Consider the following 16,422-nt stretch of genomic DNA (forward strand, 5'->3'; position numbering starts at 1 on the left):
CCCTCCGTCTCTTCTTGCCCTTCTTTCCCGGCCTCCCTCGCGCGCTCCAGTTCGGTTTCCTTCACTTTTGTTCGGCCGGCCGCCCTCCCCCTTTCCCCGCCGATGCCCTTTTCCCTTTCTTCGTTCCCCGATTCCGTGCCCTCGCATATATCGATGCCCCTCTCCTCCTACGACTGTGCGGCGAGCTTTAATTTGATTCGATTCGCGTTACGACGCGCGGGAGAGGTTCTTCAAAATGGCCCGGCGAACTCGATGCTTTCGTTCTTTCCTTCGCCGTAATGAATGCCGCTCCTCGCTTGGAATAATCTTTCCTCGACCTTGTGTCTGGTTCGCGGTATTGATTATCTTCTCTGTTAGGGAACGAACGCGAGCGTTCGCCGGTACTTTTCAATGGTACCGGAGTCTCGAAGCGTGGAATCGTTCGTAACGTCGGCTTTGTCGGTTCGGTGGACGTTAATTGATTCGATCGGAGGCGTCCGAGCATTCTCATTGTATTCGCTCGGAAGGTGGACTCGAATAATGGCGGAAGAGGAAACTCGATGACGGAACTTGCGACAGGAAAAGTACAAGTTGTCTATGATTCCTCGGCGAGAGGTCGGGTCACACGAAGTTGCTCGTTATTCACGTGATTGATTAGTCGCTATCAGTGTGTTGCAGATTTTTTTACATTCGTCGTATGGTACACTTGTTTATGTTGTCTGAAACAGAAATAGTGCGCAAGCTGGTCACACCATGACGCGCGGAATTCGAAAGACTCGCTTAGAATATAAAAGAATGAATAAACGAGAATACGAAATGGTGCCACCGAATTAATACATATTAATAAATGACCCTCGGTACTTGCGCGATAAATGAAACTCTTCAACGTCACCTTCTTTGTTAATTAAAATGTGATCAGCGGTCTCCGGTTTTTTGTGTGTTTACGCATTTATACGTTAATTTCTATGAATGAAATTTCTACGAATAATCAGCGTTTACGTTGATAGTTTTGTCATGGTAATGGCGAGATAAAAACTTCGTTACCCTCGTTCGAGCCTTTATGCAATTTAACGATGACGAACGAGGAAATCGCGAGCGAGTACAGTTTCGCGAAGCAGTTGGAAAATAATGCAACTTGGACGCACACGCAATCGAGGAGTGTTGTTTATTCTTCGCGAAGAATCGGTATCGAGCGTCATTCAAACAATTTTTACGTAATGCGGACGGTTTCGCTGTAACTGCACCGAAGGCGCCCGCTATCGATCGGTTTTCATCAATCCGATGAGATCATTGTTGCACGATTGCGGATTTATTCAACAACAAATGCGTGCTTCGATCCACCGTCCCCGGGAACGGTCGAACCGTTACTTCTCGATAAACCGAACGCCGCTTCCCGTAGAATCTTCGAATCCCAGAAAGTCTGCTCCCCAAAATCAAACAAAATGCTCCAGAATATTTATCGCTTCGGGTCGAAAAGCTTGTGACAGCCACAGGAAACTCGAGCACATTGTCCACGGGTGCTCCAGTCTCCAAGGGTTTTCGGAGCAGGGATGATTTGTCGCGACAGGAAAAGCTTCTCAGAACCTCGCTTCCGCACTCGAGCCCGCCGAAGACGAAATCTCCGAATTCGAGCATTCGAACAGTTTCCTCGAGAGACCAAAAAAAAAGACATCCCAACGACTCGAAGCTGCTCGAATCGTTACACAAGTGAACGCTAAACGCTCCCATCTCGAGCGTAACAAAATTACCAATCCTCACAAAGACCTGCCCGGCGAGCAACAGAAAAGAGACAACGGCGAGCAACCCGTACGTTAAAACGTTCAAAGGAATACATTAACGGCGGTCCCGGCGAAAGAAAGAAATAAAGAAAGAAAAAGAAAAAAGAGATGTATCGAGGGCGTGAAAGGCCTTGGCGCGTAATCCGGCGATTTTTCAAAGCTCGCGCGAGCGCGGCGTCCTGTGTCAGCATAGAAATAAGGAATTTCAGTGGTCCGCGGGTCCGCGGAAGGAGAGAGAGAGCCGTTCCGTTGCAGGGTGGAAAAGTCGCGCGGGTAGATAGTGCCCGGTGAAAGAGCGAATAGCGGGCGAAGGGCTCGCAGCGGAGGCGACGGCTCGGTGGTCCGCTGATAACGTATTCTCGGTAGAAGGAAGAAGACTGACGGAAGATTGCTTTTACAGGCAGCCGACAGCGCGCGTTGTCGGTTCCTGTGAATGTGTTCTTTTCCTCTCCTCACTTCGCTTCGCTTCGCTTCTGCATTTCCCGTCGCGTCGTGAAAACCGAGAGGACTCCTCTCTCTTTCCCGGCTGCTGCGACAGCTTCGGGGTGCCTGACGGGCTCTCTGACGGTGATAGCGTCGCGACGACGACGCGCTGGTGGTGGTGGTTGCCGGTGGACGTCGACGGTGTGCACGTTACCCGGCGACCCGCGAGCCGTGTGTACGTGTGCCTGTGGTCCGCACCCGCTCATACATAAACAAGAGATCGGCCGACGCCGCTTCAAAAGAAGAGACGCTAGCTGGGACTCCATTATGTAGAGCATATCCCACGGCGGTCCTATAAAGAATACTAACGATACGGCTTTCTCTCCCTGCCAAGGTTTTCTCGCTCCTTCGAGGTCCGACCCTGGCTGAGAACCCCTGCGACCGAGCACCGCCGCGGAAAGACCACCCTTCCGTCAAGAAACTCGCCCTCCTCGCTCCCCCTTCTCTCGCTCCCACCCTTCCGTTCTACCTTTTTACCGTGTTTCTTCCGTGCACGGGAGAATGCGAGCTTCTCTGGCGCATAGTTGCACGCAGACGCACTCGAAAGGCGATTAATGGGCTGAATTAATTAGTCATCGAAGGGGAGCGTTCGCGCGGGAATCGGGTCACTGGTTGAGGATTCTTTCGGCTTTGTGCTCGGTTATGGATAAAAAGGAGTCGGGGATTTGGAATTGTAACGCTTGAAATAGTCATGAGCGTCTACTTTTGGAAAGGTCGGTTCTTCAACTGTAGAGGACGAATTACTTTTGTTCTTCGCGATGGAAATACGAGGTTATATTTCTCGGGGTGTGAATTACAATCCTGCTCGCGTCTGAGTTCTTGATCGTTGTCGTTGAACTTCGAACGGATCCGTGAGCATTCATGGCGATCGAATTACCTGTGTAGTTAATCGATCGGCACCGAGCGTTTAAACTTGAATGAATAATTGAATTGACAGGCGTTTCGCTAATTTTCAACTTACGTTTCTTACCCTCGTTCCGATCGGTTTCGTCGTTTTACAGGATCGCATGATTATTTGATTAGGGACCCGAGAATGAAGTCTTGTTCTTGTATCTCGAAACGCGACGCGACCCGCTCCATTCTCGCGCCGCGGAGGAGCCGCAGCTCCGAGCTCCGTGTAAACGTGGATATCCCGGTGCTCTCGTATTATTTTTTTCCCGCCTCTTTTTGTCTTGTGCGATCCGGCCGAGGGGGCAAAGGAAATAATTGAGATAACGAGACAGAGAATACGAGAAAGTAAATTAATGATCTCTTATTCGGTATTGTACGCGCGCCTCCGAAGGGTCTCGGCTTCGACAGCACGAAATTAGTCAATAGCGCATATCTTCGTTTCCCTTCCTTGCTGTACGTGCTCGCGGCCGCGTAATCAGCGCTGTGGTCGGACTTAATTATACAGCACTCGGTGCCGACCGTTCCCGTCGGCCGACGGTATTATAATGAATCTAAAAATCCAGTGTTCCTCCGCTACCGCTGGGAAACTAGTTTCACGCCTCCGGGGACGCGACTGTTATCGCTCTCAATTTAATTCCTTCGATCCGTCCACGATTGTTTCCAAGCGACGCAGTCTCCGTCGACTGAAGAATATTCCGAGACAAACATTCATTTATAAACCTTTATCGTCTACCCACAAGTGTATCATTAAATAAACTCAGATCATCGCTAGAATCTTCCTTCTTCACACCAGAAAATTAACAAAATTAACAAATAACAATATTTCTTCAATTCTTACGATCAATTCGAAGAATCGATTCCTTCGAATTCTACTACAGCACGCATCGTACGATTTTTCGTAACTTCTTAGGCTCCAGTTGTAAGCTTCCGTTCTAAGACGCGTTACTCCGCGAGGAGACCGTTTGTCCGCCATATTTCTTATTAGATGTCCTGTGGGACGTCTCGTGTGCATCGTGAGCGCTTCTCACAGTAACGGAAGTCGCCTCGAATCGCGCAGCTTCGACTCCTCCGACTCGGGCCTCCCCCCTCCGTTGCTGGAACACACCACCGCCACCCCTGCACGGCTACTTGAGCCCGAACAGATGCTGCATCCCCAAAAAACCACGCTCCCATTGTGCCACTAATAGAAAGTCAAGCGTCGGCTTACACGCCGCTGCTCCGCGGACCTCGCTGTACGCGCACGCCCGTTCGAAAAAATTTGACTGCCGGTTACGCGTACCCTTTAATTGGTTCCGACGCGGATTGTGAAACGTGATTTTCGCGGTAACTTCAAGTGCGCCGCGCCGCTCGCCGGATCCTCATGATCGTCGATCGCCTGTCAAAGTGCTCGGAAACGATACGGGAATGGTTACGCGCGGTTCGCGGTTACAGTGTTGTGCTTTCGACAGTTTGTTCTTTGGATCGGTTCGCGTGTTCGTTTGCGAGACCGTTTGATTCCGTTCACATGCGAAGAATAAACTCGAGGAGAACAATCCGGCAGTTAATTTGTAAGTTTCATTAGTACGACGCTCGCGGTCGAATTGGCTGTTGAATGCAATTGTAAATCCTGCTGAACAGATTTTTCGATTTTGTGAACAGTGCGTGATTACATCGACAAATCACGGCGTACGTTTCGCTGATTAATTAACCAGATAACCGCGCGCACGTTGTGAACGTGCACTTTCAAAATGGCCGTCTGGAACGCATCAAATTTCCACGGAACGAAACGCGCCGCGACAGTTGCACGTTCCGGTACGAATGATGCAAATTAGCGGAAACGCAGTTGGCTAATTTCAGTGTTCACGATCTCGTGCGTTCGCGATCCTTAAGCAGCGCGTCTGATAATCCGACATCGATAAACCGTAGGCTCATCCGTTACGAACACGAGATAAATCAGCGGATCTTCCTCTTCTGTTCTGCGAGTGCTCTCTCTCTCTCCCTCTCTCTCTCTCTCTCTGTTTCTTCCCTTCTCTCCTCGATACCGCATTCCCATTCATTCCGATACCGATTCATTAACTTGACGAAATGAGGAATCGCGCAAATCATCTTTCCCCTTTCCACAAAAGACACCGCATCCACCTCTTCATCCCTTAGCCATCCCGGTTCGATCGTTTCGATGGAAATGCCAGCTGAACAGCGTTTTATTTTGTCTCGCTGTTCCGTCGTCGACGGAAAGAAACCTTGTAACAATTTTCCCCCGTCCCATCGGGCTCCTCTTTCTTCGAAATCGAGCTCTCGGTTTTAAATCCTCTCGCTTTTTATCTGGTCGTCGCGTTTTTTCCTGTTCAACGGCTGGATGGAATTCTCTGTTACCAAGATCGGTAATCCGGGAAACAACGAGCACGTTTCCCAACAGGCCGATGAAAAAACCGGGAGATACGGAAACGAACCGGAGTAACCAAAAAATTGATAGACTCGAACAACTGAGAGTGGAGGGGGAGCCGCGCACTCCGATTCTCCTACGATCGCATTGGCGCTTAATCGTGTTCCGGTCGTTCTTATTACGCGCTATCGTAAATCATTATGAAATTACCCGGTCCCGGAGGCGTATAGTAAACTGCAACGCAATTATCTTAGCGCTTACGCGCCGCGTGCGATCGGACACAATGCTCGACTTATCGGGAAAGGTCGAACATCCCAGTTACACTTACTCCGTAGATAAAACTATCATTGAAACCAATGTTACGGGTGCATGTAAAACTGCATCTTATCAACGGGCAGCTCTCATTGCGGAGGATAAGCCGCTACCACCACCACCACCGCCGCCGGCACGCCTCTACCAAGTCCAATTTTATGATTTACGACAGCCGGCGATCCCCTATTTTAAGCGTACCGAGTCAAATTTACTTCAGCCGCGTTGTTATTCGGGACCGTAAACGATATATTCAGAAAATCGCCACCTCTTCTATTTTCCACGTTGAACAATATCTCACAAAATGTTGCCGCAACAAATGGCGGCGGACCGGGCCGGACCGATTCGGGGAACGGGCGACGCTGACAAATTTACGAATCGCGCGTATTGTATTTACAATTTCTCAGGTTCGAGCGCGCGAAAGAAGACAGAATAAATTTCGACGATCGCTGGCAGTGAGGCTGCGCCTAGAATAACTCATCTTCAAAATAACTAGACAATGTTACTTCCGGTGACTAACGCCGATATTCGCCGGCGGCCGAGATTTATTTTGTCGCCGGACACCGGGCCCTTCCGGGGAAACAAATTTCGTGCATTGTCGGGCCGCGTGGCTTCTTCTCCCCCACCGGCCCGTCCCGTGTGATTTCAGTCGCCCGGTCCTTGACGGCATCTGGCGGTTAAAAATATATATTTCTCTTTTTTTCGCCGGCTGTTTTCGTTCCGCCTCCTAGGCCTAGGCTTAGACGCCGAGAGAGAAAGAGAGAGAGAGAGAGCCGCGCGCGCGTTTCGCGAAGCAATTACGACGGCCACGTGAAACGCAGACGCGCCCAGCCCGCTGTCTCTGTTTCCCCGCGACAGAAATACTTCTCGTATAAGGACAGCGGCGAGTTTCAGCAGCTCGTGGCCGCGGCGACACAAACGGGCCTGCGTGGAAATCTAGAGCGAGCCCTCCGCCGCCGCTCAGACAATGGAAAATGTAGAGCCGAGCCGGCACCGTGACAATGACGGAACCGCGAGCGAGCGGGCGACCACTCGGCGAAATTTATCTTGCGGCCGCGCGTCGCTCGCGATTTTCCACCGTGCTCTCCTCCTCTTTCAGCCGCGGTGAACTCTCGCCGGCGTGCCGGGAACAATTGCAACCAGCGCCGGCTTCGGAGCGAAATGCTTTATTCTTGAAACTCGCGTCCGAAAGTCTCCCGGGTTTCAGAATTTTCGGAACTTGCGCTGATTTCACGCGGATTGCGATGTAAAAGAATGTCTAATTTAGAAACTCGTTCGTCAACTGCAATATTTACGCCGCGAATGATTCTTCGTTCGCCGATTTCATGGCTTTTCTATTCGAGTCTCGAGGGCTTGAGAAAGAAATGCAGTTCTGGGCTCGGGAAACTTTAAATATGCTGTAGAGATTGCGAGATTCTATATGACGTCCCTTTAAAGTAGATAATTCTCGTTTTCCTACGGCCTCGTGAAAGAATAATCAAGAATTATCTTAAGACCGGTGGGATTCAGGATCTCCATGAATTAATGAGCTCCCTTTTTCTGGTGCACCGCAGTTTTAACCAGCCTGACCCAATGACTTTCAAATTTAATCTACATTCGCCGTTCAAACAGCGCCGAAAGATTTATTTCGTATCAACGTTGCCGGGATCACGTATGAACTGACAAGTTACAAGACGTTTAACTGTCGCGACGATTACGAGGATTTTTGGCTAGAACATCTTCCATCTCGTGGATCGATGGAGATGATACTCTTCGGCGTGGAATGCCAGCGGCGCGGGAACGGTCGAACAAAAGAAAGCGTGTCACTATTTTTGCGATACCTGAGTGTCTCATCAGTCTCGGAAATTATATTCCCGTGACAGTTGCCAGCGCTACAGTCGATGACGTTCTCGGTTAAATGCGTGACGTCTGCGGGCTTCAAATGTTTCAGAATTTAGACAGCACTCCGTGGAAACAATCGGTCGTCGTGTTGCCGAGAAAAAAAGTAGAACCGTAATGGGATCGCGAGGTGGAAGTTTCATTGACCCGAAGATTAATATTCATCTCGAGCATTTTCGGGAAGCTATTTCGGATATCGGCGGTTGTGCGGTAACGATCACCTTATTTCCATTGTTCGATCGATCAGGTTGAAAGGCGATTTCGTGGAATTCTGGGACCTCTGAGCGCCGTATCGTCCCCGAGTAAATTTAGGAATCGTTTGTCGTAGTTCTACGTGTTTTCCTAAATATCTTATCGGAGGAGGCAAAGGCTAAACCGAAGGACATCCGAGCCACGAACGTTTTCGGTTGCGTAACAATCGATTCTGTTTTTAAAAAAATATTCGGCTCCGAGCGGTGCGCGCTCGAGAAAGCACGGCCAGCGGCGGCGTTTGTCCGAGGACAGTGGAGAAATTCGGCACAATCCCGTCATTATCGTGTGTCTTCGGGGTCAACGAGACACGATGGACTTTCGACTACGTAGCACCATGCTAGCCGTCCTAGCTAGTCGTCCGCCATATTGGTCGCCAGCGGCCGACACGGATTCTTCATTCATGTCTAGTTAGTCATTGATGACTAACATGTTGGGATGATGCGCACGCCAAATTATTTACCATACCGGTTAACGTATTAATCCGGGGAGATCGAGTGACTCACGAATACTATTCAAGAGTTTTCACATTTACGAGAAGAGAAATTCAGTCCTTCAATCGTTAACACTGCCGGACACACCGAAATCACTCCTAATTTCTTTCTCACAATTAGTAAAAAGACACGCATGCTTCTCAGAGAAATAACCAAAGAAGTTGATTTGTTAATAGCCAAACTACAATGTAAGTCGTTTAAAATCTTCATAGATGCACGCTCGTAGTCTCTAGAGAGAAAGATCAACCCTTTGCACTCGGATGTTTCTTACTAGAAATATTTAACATTTCTACGAGGCGAAGACGATGTTCTTCGAGACTAATTCGAGGAGAAATCACCAGTACATTGAGGAACATAGCTGTTTTATTCCAATGTTTCACGTATCGGGGTATTATGCAAAGTTTAACATTAAACATCACATTCTATAGTTTTACTGTGTCAAATCAAGTGGCGACCGAGAGTCACCTCTCGAGTGCAAAGGGTTAAAAGGTCAGTTGAAGTGCTCGGTAGATAGTTCTAGCGTTACGTCTTTCCCGGTGAGCCAAGAACCATTTCAAAGGAACAGCGAACCGGAATTCCTGTCGAGCCCGTCGACACTCGAAATTTTCGTAGCCCGTGGACCTTATTTCACTCGGTGGGCGCAGTACCATCGAGCGACGAACGAGCACAGTTAACCGGCGACAATTCTTTCCTCGTTCCCGCGCGCGGCCGATTTATCGTCGAAGCAGGGCTTCTTTATCAGGGGCCGGCTTTTTCGGGCGCGCTGCGATCGCAACACATGCGACTCGTCGTAAAGGAAGCACGTGTTCGCTGCGCCCGGCCGACGCCGCCCGGCCAGCTCCCCCGGTGACGCGCGTGCACGAATATGCACGCGTAATCCGCGAAAAAAGCCGGCCGGTCACGCGTGCACGCCGGCTGACAAAGCGTCGGCGAGCGCGCTCCGGCGCGGCTGAGCTTCGTCGAGCCCGACGCCGAGGAAAATCGCGATTTCCGGAAATTCCGGGAACGCCGGGAATGTCCGGAGCGCCGGCTTTTTACGCTTCACTTGCGTTCCGGGAAGCTGTGGGCGGTCTCGCCGATTTTCTCTAATTACACGCGGCTCGTTTGGTCTCGCGACATTACTCTTCGCTCGCTGCATCTTCCACCGAAGGGTAGTCGGAGTTTTAAAATGGAATTCGAACGAAAGTCTTTGGTTTCGATTATCCTTACAATTGGGATAGTTGAACTGTATCGATGCGTCGATGATGAATCAAAGGATTTCGATCGAATTCTATGAATCTTCGAAAGAAGTTCCATGAAATATCCTTTCCCATGGAACTGAGTCTAAGCCTAGTGATACGAACGGTCCGCTCGTGGTTGTGCCGGATAAGCCGCGTTTAAAGAGAATCGAGCGAAACCGTCGAAACACAATTGAATTGCTCCGAGATTACACGTCCACCGGTATCTGACGAAACAGCCTCGACGATATCGTCACGTAGACCGCGATTTCGGGAGCGAGATCGCCTTCAGCGCCGTAGTTGTTCAGCTCCTGACCTCGCAACCTCGCTCAGCTTTGCCGGTTGCCAGATAATCGTTCCAGAGCGTGTGTTTCGCTTAGACCGAGCCGCCCCGTCGCGCCGTCCCCCCGTCACGATCTTGGCCGATTGATAGAAAGAGGATTACGACATTCGCGGACAACAATAATAATCCACGCTCAATGATCGCGCTTCAATTATTGCGCCTCGTGTTACGTTTGCGTAATATCGTCTCGGGGGCGAGTCCCCGTTTTCGGCGATTTGGATTTAGATTTGGTAATTTGTAGACGGAAATGAGCGGACCGGGTCTAGGCGAGGCTGGCTAAATTAACGTCAGATAGAGTTCAGACGGGCGGGGGTGTCGGGGGTCACCGGTAAGGAGGCGAGCCGTCGTCTAGCCCGTGGACACACCTTGACTAAATCCATCCTTGAAATCCGTTTAGACGTCGGGGGCAGCGGAGGCCCGGTGGGTGGAGAGTTAGCTGACTGTCCGAGGGTGGTTAATTGTTCCCAAAGATTCACGGTTCCCGTGTTAACAAGCCGTAAGTCAAAGTCCTTGGATCGCCGGCCGTTTGTCCGCGCCGGGAATGATTTACAGCGAATTGTCGGCAACGTGCCATTAACCGTGACATGCGCTACCGTGAACTATCCCCGCGCATTATGTATTGTAACGAGATTCCTGCGAAGAATATAGCGCCCGCGGGCCGAGGCGGTGCGCCGCGACGACTTTGTTGCGGCGATTGCGCAATTACCGCGCGACACGAGGAAACAAAGTACTCTTTATGCTGCGTAATTCGATAAGAAAAAGACAAAAAGTATCCGGCCGTACACGGACACACAGGCAAAAGAACTGTAGCACAAGCTCCCGGCGTACGTTGATCGAGAGCGAGAAAGAGTGAGAGAAAAGGAGAGAATGTTAGATTGGAGGAGAGAAAGAAGGAACGAAAGAGCGGGAGAGAAAGAGAGCGAGAGAGAGCGAGAGAGAGAGAGAGAGAAGCGTTATCGTTGTTACATCGCGGCGACAAAGCAAGAACAGTTGCCGGTCGGTCCAGCGCGTGCAACAAACTCACCTGGACGTTTCCGTTTCGCTTTCAGATTGAGGATGTCCTCAAAGAGGAAGTCACCACCAACGAAGCTATCGGAGGGCGGGGGCGGCACGGGTACAGTGGCAGGCGCAGGCAACGAGGAGGAGGAGGACACGACCTCGTCGGTGACCGGTGGTCCCGGTGGCGAGATTGCCGTCGGCGAAGAGGATCCCACCACCCCCGTCGGCATCGAGGAGTGCTATCCTCATCAGAGGGGAGGTGACTGCGAGTCGTCCGGTTGTTCCTCACCGGCGACGACCAGCGAGCCGGATCTAAGGGACTCGCCGTCGCCGTCGTCCAACTCCCTGCGCACCAGCAAGCGACAGAGGATCGTGCACGGAAACCAGGACACCCTGACCCCCTACCACTATCCTCACCACCACCATCACCATCATCATCATCACCATCACCACACGAACACATCGTCTTCGTCCGGTGGTGTCGTGGAACCAGCTAGCTCCTCGGAGTGCGGCTCGCCGCCCACACCCCTAACCGTTGACCCGTACTACCCGAACCATCCCCATCACAACAACAACAACAACACCGTCACGCAGAACAACAACAACAACAACGGGGGCAGCAGCGCTACGCCAGGCGGCAAGCGATCCATGGACGACGTGCTGAAGAGGTTAACCTGTAAGATGAACAGCGAGTCCTTGTCGCTGCAGGACGACACTACCAACAACAGGCGGAACAGCCCGCCACCGTCGTCCACCCCGACGGGACACAACACGCACTGGTTAGTTCAGGTGACGTTACGGAGTAAGGTTCGATAAGGGTCGTTGAAAGATTTCAGAGGTCTGGACTAGGTTTGATTTAGGGGTTGATGTAAGTTCACTTGATAGGCCTGTTAATTGAACGAGTCACTTTCTAAAGAGCTTTGATAATAACGCTAGGGGAGGATATTAAAGAGCATAGAATACGACACCGGAGATACAGGGAACGATACCGATCGAACATCGCTGGAAAATGCGATTAAGAGAAATGAAATCAGTTTCCGTAAATAGCGTTGTCGTCCGGTATGCAAATGCATCGGTGTTCCGTATAGCGCGTAGGAAAATTAGATGCAGCTTCACCTCAACGTCCTACAGCGACGAATTACGCAACCCTTTTAATTAGCCGATATTGTGCTCTAGGCCATTGAAACTGTAGCTTCGTTACAGTGTTGCAATCGTTCGGTCTTAATCTGCTCCGTTGTCTTCGCGGCGCTATCGCGTACTCAATACTTTACATAACTGGTAAATATAGCTTAAAAAACGAATCTCGCTTCTGTTCGTATCATCGGAGGCGATTATCGCCTAATGGCCCCAACCGAATTGACGTCGGTATTCTTTCGGAGATCGACACCCGGGCGGTGTACCGCTTTGCAGTCTACATTTCGAAATTATCGGCTTGACTAAATTATTACATAATTATCATTTAATTACAGAGTAAACATGTTCCGAGCTTCGCGATTGATCGAACTATATCATCTTGGACCGTATTATGCAGATAAAATCAAGATAAGAATCTTTAAGCTTCCTCGGTACACAATGCACTCGTCGGCGGACGCGAAATAGTCAACAAGGAAATGTTCAATTACTCTTCCACCACACTGTAGAAAGCTTATCAATCTCCGAATGTTATTCTTGGATAGTTCAGGTTAATAGTATCATGTTCGTCGCGTGTTACGCGTTTTTTTTTATCGTCGCTGAAAGATAGAAAGTGGAAGACGAGATATTTATCCTCCTCGGCGACTACCATTTCATTCTACATCAGGCCTGCGTCTATCCGGATCCGTCGAATCGCTCTAACCGATTTCCAGCGAATTCGAGAACAATGAGCTCCCAGTTTCCTTCCGTTTCCCCCGGGATTCTTTCGAGAAATTCAAGTTCTAATAATATCCGTGCCGATGTAATCAACGGCGGCAATGATTTTCCACCGATCCCCCGTCCTATCGGAATCTCCGCGAATAATAAACCGCGGCTCGCTTTTTAGTTGCTGCGAGTGGCCCACAAAAGCATCCATTGTTCGGCGGAACGACAAGATCCACAGATTCCGCGTCGCAAACGGACTCTTCGTTACCGAACGTCCATCCGAAATACAAAGCGAGCGGGCGGAAAGGAAGTCGGAAGATGGGAGAGGGCCGGGCAAAAAAACAAGGGATCCACAGTGAGCCCGAAAATATCTGACTTCTCGGCTCGAGACAAAGAAACATGCCTCGGAAGACGATAAGGGATCTGCGACGCTGCCGGGAACCGAGGAATAAAAATTCTTATTGTTCCTGATCGTTTTAATCGTTTCGATCGTGCTCGAATAACATTCTTGCGTCGAATAAAGGCTCGAACAACGATTAGATTCCATTATTCCTCGAGCTAGACGTTGCCTGGAGGGTTTAACGAGAACATTAATTACATACGCTGATATAGAATGACAAAGATAAGAAATCGTTACATTATAGCTAACTGTTATCAGCCACAAAAACTTCGATTTCCAACTACCAGACAGTTCGATCGCAAAGCGGTGTCGTTAATATTTATGGGCAGCATTTTTTCCGAAAGTAATTACAATAATCGAGGAGAGAGGGGCCCGTTCCTTCGGTGAATCCGTACGATATGAAACAGCTCGGTAAGAAATAAAACCGGTCGAAGTAATCGCCGGCGGCTGGAGCCTGTGTGAGTTATCGTACCGAAACGATTAGTCTATATTCAACGATATCGCACGGTCACGTAATAATAATTGCTGTATGTAATCTGTTAAGGCCACTTACAGCCTTAACGTTTCCTCCGACCCCTTAGAACCATCGTACTTTTTAGTTTGTATACACCTTTTATGTTTGCTACGGCTTATTGTACATTTGGTAGTTTTTTCGAAATAATAGGAGCCTTCGTCCCGTTCACAACTTGCAATCGTCTTTACGGTATTACGAGAAGGGACCGTGGCAGCCATAAATCCCTGAACCCATAAGGCCCGCGATTATTGCTGTAGATTTTCTTTGCCTATTGTTTACATCTGGTGTCCAGTCACCAGTATTTTTAACTCTCTTGCCCGTCCGTTAGCATGTGTTTCTAAGGCCAAGCGTTTCTTGCTTTTTACCTGCCACGGTCGGCGATTGCAAACGGGACGAATTAGTTATTAACTTTAGCAACTAGGAAGACTAGAAGGGAAGGGATTGTGTCTCCCTTCCACAACCATTTTCAGAGCGAAAAGGGCCAACCAGAACGTCTTCACCCCCGCGAAGACGACATTGCGGAGGTGTCGTCGAAGACGATTCTGGGAGGCCCAGGGAGTGGAGATTAGCGAGTGGAGATTAGCGAGTCGAGAATAGCAGTCGAGAATAGTCAGTCGAGAATCATAGTTGGAAACAAATAGTCAACAAGCACATAGAGAGCATCGAACATATTTCGAGTCACTACACTGATTTTCACAAGTAAATACAGTCCACTTCACAAACCTAAAAATTCGCACAAAGTTAATTCGGCGTGCGAAGTACTAGTTTAACTACCGAACATAGTCGGTGGAAAACAAGGTACACGACATAATCAGGTCCGTCAATGAATTGATTCTTTGTATCGGCGCGACGGCGATGCTGAAGTTTTTCCGTTCCCACTGTGCACACAATGTACAAAGTCGAGAATACAGAGTAAAGATTATCCACACGTGTCTAATTGCGAGCCGCGGATTCCGGTCTCGTTTCCGAACCGTTCCGCGTAAAATTCGATACAATAAATAAAGATGCGATTGTCTTCTTTAACGACTCTCCGCGGGGAATCGATGAACCTTTCCAGGGAAACTTATCGTTCTCACCGTCGAACGGCCGCCATTTCTCTCGTTCGAACAGGAAGCAACCTTTTCCTATTTATCGAATATTTCCCTATTTCTACCATGATTATTCCTAATATCCTAATCGCATCATACACAATTACAATCTCACCGCTCCCCGAATGCTCTTAACGAGATTACCAAAGTGTCGCGTTAAAATGTAACCAAGTTGAATAACATCGATGCAGATTTCCGAGCGGAGAACCGAGAATACTCCGGGCGGCAAAGGGTTAAGCATCCCGTATCGATTTAATCAGCCGCGTTTATTCGCGGACATATAAGGACGAACGTAATTCACCGTCGAACTTCCTGCCGCGAGGAACAGTCGGGAGCCGTCCGTTCGATTTCCGAGACAACCCCGCGCGACACGCGTAACCTCGTCGGCCGCAATATGTATCGAGTGTCCGCGTCGGGGATCGCCTCGGAAAAATGGCCGAACGGTAACAAAACGCCCGGCCCGCGGTGTACGCGCAATCGTTCGGAGTAAAGTGAGCTTGGCAACGCTGAACGAGCGGACAGAATCGTGCCAGCCGGCTGCCCACACCGGCGCGGATCCGGCCAAAATTCTTCCAAAATTCAGCCAACTGTACGATGACTCGCACTTACCGCCGAGGTTCACCCGCTTTTTGGAATACATTCAATTCTGGACCCGATCCCCCATCCCCGGCCCACCGCGAATAACGGGACACTCGAAAATACTTGTTTAACGGTCGATCGGTATCCGCGGTTTTCAAGTAAATTGCAGCCTTCGCGATGACCGATGAACACCGTGACGCATGCCTTTCGACGGGGAATCATCGTCCCTTCGCCTCTCTTTTCACTCAGTCATCTTCGTCGCGAAACGACGGATTTTATGGGCACGCGCATGGGAACGTGGGCAATGAATGCGCACCGCCGCGACCGGGCACTCGCCGTTCCGTTTAATCCCTTCCGCGGCCGACCAAAATGTTCACGGTCGTTGATGCTTTAATCTTCGGATTTAGTCGCTGGCGGATACTTTTTTTCATTCTCGAAGCGTAATTGATGATCGCCGGTGTCTTCGCGGGAAGATAGATTGCTTATTGGAAACGTAGAAATAAGCGCCTGCCTGTTTGTCTATGCAGAAGTTCTTCGATTGTGGGAAATTCAAAGGTTACTTTCGGTTTGACGGGCTGCTAGGGTCGGCGGGTTCGTAATTTGTTTGTCCATAGGAGAATAGTCGGACGTCTGAGTAAATTGAGATAGAATGCTTTGATACCTGCTGATACATCTATCATTTATATACATCATCTCGTAAGAGTAGCAATCAAGAACATCGAGGATGACATGAGAACTACTGAACCTGTTCAAACGACCGGTTCCAGTTTCCTTATTTCGCAATTGTCTTAAAAACGAAGCCGAATCGTCTGTTACAATGTTTACGAAGATTACGTATTAATTATATCAAACGTTCGGTAGTTCTACCGTCGACGTTCATTCTCAATGTATCCGTGTCTCCTATTCCGAAGATCCTTCTATTATGCTATGCTCTCAGTTTCTGGAACGGTGCTATCTGAATTACGATGCATGTCACTCTCGCGTCCGGACAGAGCCGATCGCGGAGTTATAAATGCACAACGT

At 49.5% G+C, this 16,422-nt stretch overlaps 1 protein-coding gene across 8 annotated transcripts in view; it reads left to right on the forward strand.

Annotated features, from left to right (window-relative positions):
• Sox102F (transcription factor Sox102F) overlaps positions 1 to 16,422 on the forward strand; it is a 175,196-nt gene that overhangs the window by 121,599 nt on the left and 37,175 nt on the right. For all 8 annotated transcript variants that reach the window (XM_076371292.1, XM_076371293.1, XM_076371300.1 and 5 more), the window contains one exon: positions 11,033 to 11,761. In XM_076371292.1, the coding sequence (XP_076227407.1) occupies positions 11,033 to 11,761 (729 nt within the window). The remainder of the gene's footprint in view (positions 1 to 11,032; positions 11,762 to 16,422) is intronic.

The sequence above is a fragment of the Nomia melanderi genome, chromosome 10, assembly GCF_051020985.1.
Source record: "Nomia melanderi isolate GNS246 chromosome 10, iyNomMela1, whole genome shotgun sequence".
NCBI classification, from domain to species: Eukaryota; Metazoa; Arthropoda; class Insecta; order Hymenoptera; family Halictidae; genus Nomia; species Nomia melanderi.